Source organism: Varroa destructor, unplaced genomic scaffold (assembly GCF_002443255.2).
Source record: "Varroa destructor unplaced genomic scaffold, Vdes_3.0 BEIS01000001.1, whole genome shotgun sequence".
Lineage (NCBI taxonomy): Eukaryota > Metazoa > Arthropoda > Arachnida > Mesostigmata > Varroidae > Varroa > Varroa destructor.
This window is the reverse complement of record NW_019211454.1, coordinates 26,351,671-26,361,364: the sequence shown is the minus strand read 5'-3', so window position 1 is coordinate 26,361,364 and position 9,694 is coordinate 26,351,671. Positions and strand designations below refer to the sequence as shown.

General features: G+C 40.0%; 1 protein-coding gene across 1 annotated transcript in view; it reads left to right on the top strand.

Annotated features, from left to right (window-relative positions):
• The window catches only part of LOC111243259 (uncharacterized), a 36,521-nt gene extending 27,671 nt beyond the window's left edge, over window positions 1–8,850 (top strand). The window contains exons 5-10 of the mRNA XM_086977506.1: window positions 1–696; window positions 2,596–2,625; window positions 4,060–4,278; window positions 5,328–5,453; window positions 7,249–7,503; window positions 7,698–8,850. Of these exons, the coding sequence (XP_086833632.1) occupies window positions 1–696; window positions 2,596–2,625; window positions 4,060–4,278; window positions 5,328–5,453; window positions 7,249–7,503; window positions 7,698–7,896 (1,525 nt within the window). The 3' untranslated portion in view covers window positions 7,897–8,850. The remainder of the gene's footprint in view (window positions 697–2,595; window positions 2,626–4,059; window positions 4,279–5,327; window positions 5,454–7,248; window positions 7,504–7,697) is intronic.
• The last annotated feature ends 844 nt before the right edge of the window (window positions 8,851–9,694 follow it).

Genomic DNA, 9,694 nt, shown 5'->3' with positions numbered 1-9,694 from the left:
GCCACCTCCCCCGGCGCCTAGGCCTCCACCACCTCCTCCTCCTCCTCCACCAGCGCCCAGACCCCCTCCTCCTCCACCAACACCTAGCCCGACGCCGTCAGTTCCCACTATTCCGCCCTCGAGACAAAGACCAAGCTATCAGCCTCCTCCACCTAGACCTCAAACTCCTCCACCACAGCCGGTACCTAGACCCCAGCCACCAGCTCCACGGCCTTCGCCCGTTCCAAGGCCAGCTTCCCCTCCAGCTGTCAGACCAACGCCACCTCCACCCCTACCGGCACCAACGCCACTTCCCACAGTTCCTCCAAGAAGACCTATAAATAATTATCAGCCGCCAGCTCCGCAACCGGCTCCTGCTCCGCAGCTGCCGCCTGCATCAAAACCACAACCTACATCTCAACCAAGTTTGCAGACAATTGTACCAAGACGGCCACAACCGCAGTATCAACCAGAAGAGCCGCCGGTGAAACACGTAAATTTCGAGCCAACAAGAGCACCGCGACCAGCGTCGACAGCCCTACCAGCACCGACAACCCCTCCAGCCCCAGTACCACAGCCGCGTCCTGCTCCAGCTCTAACACCGGTACATAGGAGAGTCAAGCCCGGATATAAGCCTGGAGAGCGTGTGGCGCCTCCACAGCCAGAGTACCTTCCTCAGGAAGAACAAGTACCTGGAAAGCTACCAGCACCTCTCCCGTAAGTACTGCGGAGAATTTCTAATATCTATTTACTAATTAGTTAAAGATTTAGCGCACAATTATAACTATTTCATGTTTGCCTTTTTTTGACAATCACAGCCAAATATGTATCGGAATCAAGAACTAAATTAAAAAAATCGTGCTTGCTATTCGACGTATATACGTACATCGGATATATATATAGAGTAGGTATGAAATAGTTTGTTCACTGATCAGCCGTCTTCCGTTTGTTCACAGTCGGCCGAACCGCGGGCGGCAGAGGGTTGCGTACGCGTTCGATAACTAAACTCATCAAAATAACTGATTCATAACTCGCTAACCTATTCATTTTGCAAATAAGAGAAATAGGTCGTATAGGTCGAAGAGGAACAGCAAAAAGAGTGTTCAGAGTAGCGTACGAACCAATGAAAAAAAAATTGGATTTTACCGGCACCAATTTTCAACTTTCCTACCCCTAAAAAAATAATTAAATACCAAAATTCGTCAGTAACTAATACATGAACCAGTACGTACGTCGAGACTTAAAGTCCCTTACGGCGTTATAGTCGATCATTTTTCCGTGGAAATCTGGCGATTGCCCTCCGCAACCCTGATGTACATTTGCTTTCGGCGGCGCCACCAGAGTCACGGGAACTACTTATCAACTGCATTTTTCACGTTATATATTCGTATACATATTCAACCAGCCAACAAATCTCGCGCCATCGTACCATAGAAACACCCATCCATCTATTCATAGACTAATGTAAGATGAAAGAAGATTCAAGAGGAATGGGGAGAAGAACGAAAGTAATCGAATTAATAACATCAAGCAAAGAGAAGGATTTAAACAAAAATACAAAGGCATCGATACAAACAAATCAAACTGAATAGAGGTGCCACATTTGCGAGAAAAGAACGAAAAAATGTTACGGCAGCAGCAGGCACCTGTGGTATTAATTTTTAAAATGACATCCAATAGAGGTCCTGTTATATTTCTCGTCAATAACGACGTCGTCGTCTAGAAAAAAACGAAGCCGTACGCAGGACCCACAACGTGATAGACAGCCAGCAACAAGAACACGAAGAGTTTTTATGCGTTAAGCCAACAGTGGAGAACGACAACAGCTTTTAAGCCAAGTTAATCTACCAACCCTGACCTAGGCCATACAGCGTCATTGAAAGGGAAACCACAATATGCCTTCAACCAAAATTGGTGTTATTATTTAAAAACATTCCTAACCTGTGATGAAAGCCAGTTGAGGTACAATTTGATGGTAGGCGTATGAATTTTGCAACGACGAGAAATTATGCTTGGGTTAGATGCGCCCAAAATAATGTGGCAAAACACTTTATTAGAAGAAAATGATCTAACCGGCCTCTCTCGTCTACAAAATAGTACACGGTGTAAACGTGGAGATAAATATGCATTAAGATCATCTAAAGTAAATCCACCAATATTAGAATGTTTGTATTATATACTAACCTAAAAAAAAATTAAACCAATCAACGACGAGCACCGAAACAACGATCGGACCAGGTATATATATATATATATGTATTGACTTTTATATAAAACCTTTGCGTAATTTATTTCAGTTTAACTTACGATATCTATTACTTTATTCAATGGTTATACCTAAAACAACGTACACAGTATGTTACACAGTATACTTTTGTTACTCAATTTCTAGATATTTTACCATTTATTTTATAAATAGATATTGGCAGCAAACAGGAAATGTACATATGTGTGAATTATTATACAATTTTTGTAGCATCTTCCAACATGTAAATTTTTGCATTGTTTATGGGTATTATTACCATAATAAGCAAATATGCGTATTGATGTTCTGTTTTTGGTTTCAAATGACCCACATATCTAACCCCGATCCACTATGCCTTTGCTATATTGCAGCTCTCCAATTCCTGCTCCCGATACTGCAACGTAAGTTACACAAAATAGACGCCTATTTCCCGAACTTTTAAAGCATACTTTCTGTATTTCGACGTTTGCGAGCCATAACGTACAGAATACATCAGTATTTGATAGCTGAAAATTTTGATTCGTACATATTTTGTACAAAAAAAATTCATATTCAATATTACCACGTTCACCAAGAATGAGACCATCAATTTTACTACTTGTTACGGCTATGAATTTATCAGTAGCCAGTCTCAGGTCATCGTACGTTTTGGGCTTGAGTAACAACTTAATCGTTTTGGAAAGTAAACTTACCCTTCACCAAACGAAAACAGCATTTGTATGAAAGAAGTCTAAGTTCCCATTGAATAACTGAATTAGCCGGGTTAATTATTCTAATAAGAGAGTATAATGTAAGATAAAATGGGGATTCACGTTGTTCATAGGCTGAGGTAACTTGGAAATGCACCTAGTGATAGTTAAATTACCACCATTATAGAACTAAATATATGCAATTTTGTCTTCTATAATGACGATCCATACGCGGGGTAACGTTAAAGGTTTACATTAACATTGCAAAGCTTCACTGTATTGATGATACTGGCAAACTACAATGTATGGCAAAAATGGTACTTTTTTTTTCTACACTCATACAACTGCTCTTCTGGTTCTATAAGAACCGCTTGGCAGCGTCTTACAAACAGACAAAATTATTAATAGGGTCGTTCCCTCTACTGAAATATCTCTAAGACTAGGCAATATTGATGTACGTCGAACGATTGATTTTCGCTCCAAGTTTGCTGTTTAATATATACGCGCCGCTTGACATTTTATGTGGTAAAGTACTTGTTATTCCTATCAGTAATGATATCATCATTTCCATGGCACAAAGGGTTAGACAAATCACAATATTTACAAGTATGGTTATCATTTGTCCAGGACAGATTTTCCCTAGACATATCCTTCCACTTGTGATTCTCTATTGCGTTCGTACTGAAAAACACGGACGATTTTTGAACGATATTTTTTAAGTGTTTCATTTATTAATCTGTCGAATTGCTTTAAACCAGATCAAGGACAGGTATAAGGCCCTTCCGCTTCTAGGCCTTACCCCTGTAGGCACTATCAGTTTCACAGAGGTGGTGTTAACTTTTTTCCGGCTTTCCGAGAAGCGAATTAGGGAGAACGAAATCTAAATATACATAGCTAAATTTTTAGCACCTTTATCCCGATCTGGCTATACCTTGTATAGTTTTTTTGCTAATCTAAACCGACGCTGCTAACAGATAAGGTAATAAAGTAAGTAAAAAAGAAAGAAACAGAAAAATACACAAAGGTATAACTGTGACTTAAGATTACAACGAAAATCTGTATCTTCACTGTCCATGTGCAAGCGCGTTTGCATAAAACAGTGCGACAAACGATGTGGGCACTAACGAATTGATTATTACCCCTCAGGCAGCAACAACCAGCAACAGGATTTATAATTAGTCGGCGCCCCAGGCTACTGACCCTCACGCAACCCTATATATCAACCGAGCTTGCCGATAAGGGCGTATCCAGTACAGAAGTAGCTACAACTCGAAGCCCGGGCCGACGAATTTCACCGACAGCAACGGTCAGCCCCACAACAGACACGCTTGTCACAGCAACCTCTGTCACGTTTCAGTCTAACAGGTAAACTCGTCAATTATTACCGCTAGTAACGCAGTCAAGACGCATAATCATGCATAAGACAAACTCTAATCTGCGCAGATCATTAAAAAGTCAGATTAACTTACTCAGTAGATGATGCGGATATATGTATGGCTAGCACTTTCCCCTGATAAAACTGTCACGGTCATCAAGTTCGTAGTTATTGTTGCCTGGTGGCGAAAAAAAGAAGCAGCATTTTGGAAACTTGTTACTCGTAATCGATCTGAAAAAGCTGCTGAAGTAACCCTAGATAGTTGTGACGAGTGCGACACAAGATTTGTAGAGATACTACTCAAAAGCGGCCTGATCACTCAAATATAGCGTTTTCGACCTGAAAACCGCACTCCAGTGGACACTTGAGCGATTTTTTCATGATGCTAGTGAGTAAATGAGCCTGACCTTTTTAGTGATCGAGCCTTTGCCGTAACAATGGAACAAATGTTGTAGGTGGCCACCGTATCTTTTTGACTATATCAATGGCGCCAATATACGTGTTTCCCTCTTGTTATAACCATTTTAGAGAGTCGAAATTTAAAGCAGTGTTTCGGATGATGAAACGCTGACGCATTGGAGAGAGAGCAGATAGCTTACTAATAGCATAGTTGGCATGCAAATCCTATTTGATTCCCAGTAAAATAAAAAAAAGGACTAATGAAGTGGCGAAAGGAACAACAACAACAGCCGTTATTTTTCGAACAACCCTATAAACTAGTAGACCACAGCAAATTATCATACAAGATACATGGGTGCGCCTAACATTAAACTTACTTACCTAAATGAGTGATTTTGTAACAATAGGTGAGATCGACTGAGATCTTTCATTTAAGTTTTCTCTATACATAACTCAAGAACCGTACCCGTCATGGATGCTACAAGTCACGGAGTTGCAGACATGATAATTTGATTATTTTGCGATTCTTCTTAGCAGGTAGTATTTTTTCTCATGGAATATTCGATGGAAGCGTTACAATCCTCGCAATTCAACTATATAAACAAATTATAATCGAGTCAACTCATGCTTCTCGTCACAGGACGGAGCCAGACTCTGGGAAAGCAGTGGAGACACAGCAGCCCGATCGTACATTACTTGATAAATCGTCGCCACCATGTAAAGTAAAAGGACGCAACTTTTGCGTCCTCACCAGCGACTACCCTATGTAAGTGCGTTTACAATCATTTATTCAGTCTCCTAAAGATACATTGCATTTTTGTACTCCAACGTATACTGAGGTTTTAGCGAAGAAGAGTAATATCCCAAAGAACAGTAGCTAACACATTTTCCCCCCTTTTAAGGCGCGTATAAGGTTTAGGAATATATTGTAGCTCTCTTTCATGCTGTTTAAAAAGTCGGCATCATAGCCACGACGACTTGATAGAAACAGAATAAATTTGCTCTTAAAATTTACAGAATATAAAATGCTCACATAAAATGCTTTAAAAACCCGTCGTTTCCCTCTAGCAAACGAAGGATTTTTAAAGCAGTTCGACAAAACGAGCCACCGTTAGTGTCAACGGGGCAAGGCGACAAGTCGAGTGTAGTAGATATACCCGAAATGAACGGCAAACTGTTTTATTCGGTTTCGATCTGGATGCGGGCAGAAACCCCGTTGTGACTAGGGCACCATCTCATATTCTTCGTCAGCCCACAGACACATTTGCTAACGAAATTACCGAGCACACGCACACAAGTACTTATATAGACGGCTCACCGTTCGCTTGATACAACCACCATGACAGGAAGGCTGTCAAGGGCGGTAAGTGAGAAATTGACGATGCCCGGACGTGTGATAGATTTTCCGGTCGGCACGTTCCAGCATCAAAGACAACAGCAGCGTCGGCAGATACTTTAACTTGATCATTGTCTTCTAGTCCTGTTCTATGCAGACGAGGCGAATATTTGTGCGTTCCTGTGGCCGTATGAGAGGGGGTAACCCTCACTGGGGCCTCTTCCCATTTGCATAACTTATTGAGGCTGTGAGCGGAAAAAATATAAGAAAAAAAAACGAATCTTCGAATTCGAAGATTTTATCATCGGATAAGTTTGCTCATAAATGGTCATTTTGGTTGATTCTAACGATGACTCTGTCATCGATGGCACGCCTATTGTAATAGCGCGTTTCAAAATCTACTTAGATTTGGGCTTCACAAAAAAGTGTCAAAATTTGTGTACTTACTGGGAATAGTTGCGTATAAATGTATTAGTTGACTAATCTTATCGATTGTCATAATTACTGGGTGAAGAGCGCCATACTTACTAACTGGTAGGAAGAAAACCCGCCCTTTAATCTTTATTCATTCAGAGAATTTTTATGAAGGTTAGAAGGCGTGCCAATTTAAATGATCTGTGTATGGGAATATTACTCTGTCTGTGCCATACCGTTATTATCCCGATTAAATACGTAACAAGAAATGACATGCTTGCTGGGCTCAGCCGATTGACACATAGCTGAAGTTCAGCAGATTGCGTTCCGATTGCAAGTTAATAATGGCGAACATGTTCATTCAATAATTCCCAGTCGTGAGATTAGACAGGAAACACTTTAGACTTTGGATTTTTAGGATACCGTTTTTACGTTGTCTGTATCCACTGTGTTCCCACAGTCGATTGTTAGACAATTTTGAAATATTTTGACACAAAGACTAGTTAATTTTTCGAAATCTACACAATTATGCAAACATTTCTAAAAAAAGATTTTACATATAAATATTTTCCCATTTTAGTGGGACGCACACGTGACTTAGGATATACACAGTGCTTAAAAACACATTAAGTGGAGTAGTATAGTTACAAATGAATAAAGAAATGCACTGCCTCTCATTATCATTAGTCTTTGATAAAATAGTTTCGAAAGAATGTTCGCGTACTTTTCTACCAATGCGGCTAAAGCCAAATAGGGAAACCTTTATCAACTCAGTTCGCAAGGATTTAATGTGGTTTTACTTTTATGTTAGGGACGTCGTAAACCGTGCAGTAGACGAAAACATCCAGAGGGTAAAATTCCTCTATGAGGAACTACAGACGGTGACCGCTCCAGAGATATCGTCGGAACAGCAATTTGACTCAGAAATTGGCCGAACCGATTTTGCCTGTGAAACCCAGACGGAAGAGCTGCAGGTTGGATGGGCACGCGAGGCTGTCAGTAAAGACTGGATGCTTATCGTAAACACTGAGCTCTTTCCTCAGATGGTTCGCATTGAGAAGTGCATGTAAGTATTTTACAGTTGACAAAAGTGAATAATTAAATAGTTGACAATGTCATTTCAACGAGATGAGAGCGTATTTAGTAAGACTAATTATTGCCTGGAATGATATGCGATGATAAACGAAAAAAAAAAAAAAGATTTTCCTGTTGTAGTCTTTGCTGTCTGTTTACCCCGTTATTGTTTCTCTCTGATATCAGGCATCCCCGGGAACCATGCAAAGCGATTGATGCTCTCTTCGAATCCACCTGCCAACAGCGATTTAGTCTTCATCGCCTAATCGCCTTCCGACTGTCGGATATCGGGTCTTCACCCGTCGTTTCGCTATTCAAATTTCCTGCAGGCTGCTCGTGTCGAATAGGACGAAGAGGGAGTCGCGTTAGCCGAAAAGTCAACTGAATCTCTACCCCGTATTTCCTATAGGGTCGTCGTCGCTGACCACTTTTTTAAACGAGGCCAAGCCAGGTTATCAGAATACCACTTCTACTCGAGAACTATACTCAGTGACACGAAGTTAATGTCAGCTTGGTTTGGGCGATGTTCGTTGTAGACATTAACGAGGGTAGATGAATGATAGCGTTCCTTTATCAGTGTATATACATGAGTGCATATGTGTGGCTGTAGTGAAAATTGTCCTCCGTTTAGATAGATGGTCCAAGTTATCAAGCATTACTTCTACGCGTCGATAAGCAGAATATTGATTCAATCATTCTCAAGCTTCCCTTTTTCAGTCATCTTAAACTGGTTACTTGTGCCCTTAAGTTTATCTGCCTGCCAAAATGGTTCCTGTACAGAATGTTCGAATAGCGATTATAGATTAATTAAATCCCGCCCGAACTATGATGAAGCAGGTCAAAGAAGAAGAACATGGACATTTGTTAGAATACAGTAGCATACACACCGATGGTGTTTAATGGTAATTCAAGTGCCACGGACTTTAGGGCCTGAACTCATCCTTGCTGCTAGGACGTCGAAAAGTGTCCGTGTCAGCTAGTTGAGTACAGCTTCAGTTGTGCAGGATGGAGGTTGTGGTGAAGATTGCAGACTCATCTAGAAGTCGCGCAGAAGGCCGCCGTACCCATCGTAGAGAAAAAGGGATTACATCTATTGTGTGGTTGTTCAATGGAAGCTTATTACATCTCTAGTGATCGTACTGATAGTTGTATAACAGTAATAGACCTTTGAATCTTTATAGATTTGTTCAAAAGTTAAAAGTTAGCGGATTTGACCAATACACAAGTTAGGTGTTGTATCGTTCTCAATGTTGAGTTATCCCAATGCTGAGCGCATATGTTAATGTTAATATTTTACTTGTTTATTATTTTAATAAAACAAACCACAATGTATTTTTAATGTAAGGCTCTTTTTGTAGGTATAGGTATACATACAAACAGCTGTAGACGAACCATTAATTAAATGTATTGTTTAATAATAAAAGATAATGTATGAATAATTAGGATTTGGGTTAATTTACGGGTAGGAATTTCAATAACTATTGCATCAGCTGCTAATCTTCTATTAGGGAAAAAAAGCCTGTTTCTTTTCTTTCATAACAAAAAGACAAAATTACTACGTCTGAGAAAAGAAGTACAAGTCATTTAGTCAGAGGGCCGATTTAACCGAAATGTTCGTGCCGGATCAACGAAATACGATCGTTTAGTTATTCAAAGTTTATGGTGAGACCATTTCCTAATGGCCTCAAGAAGGCTTTTACGTGTTAGTTAAAAATTTTAGGAAGGTTCAAAGACGTAAATATTAGCTCCTCTTGATTCTGGCGTTATAATGGCAGACCTTTAGCTGTTTTGAAGACGTCTACTTCACAAATATCCAGAATACATACGACAAGACTAAGATTTCTAACATTACACATTTATAAATTTTAGACCTTTTTAGCCTTAGCGCTTCTCGGACTTTTCTCGCTTTTAATTTTCTGATAGCTCGTACTTGAATCTGCTAGATTCTTTTTTGTATGCAATACGGTTTAATGGTATCCTAGTGAATAGTATGATATTGTTATTTCTCCGCTCTTAACGACGATTACCGCATCATTGATAAGCATAACGAAAATGATCTTGATAAAGGCATTTTCCAAATAGATTTCTTAGTAAGCTCAAGCTAATTCAACAGTTACCACAATTTGTGTAGGCATAAAAGATCACAAAATTTGCAAATACAGACAGCAACGGATTCGTTCAAT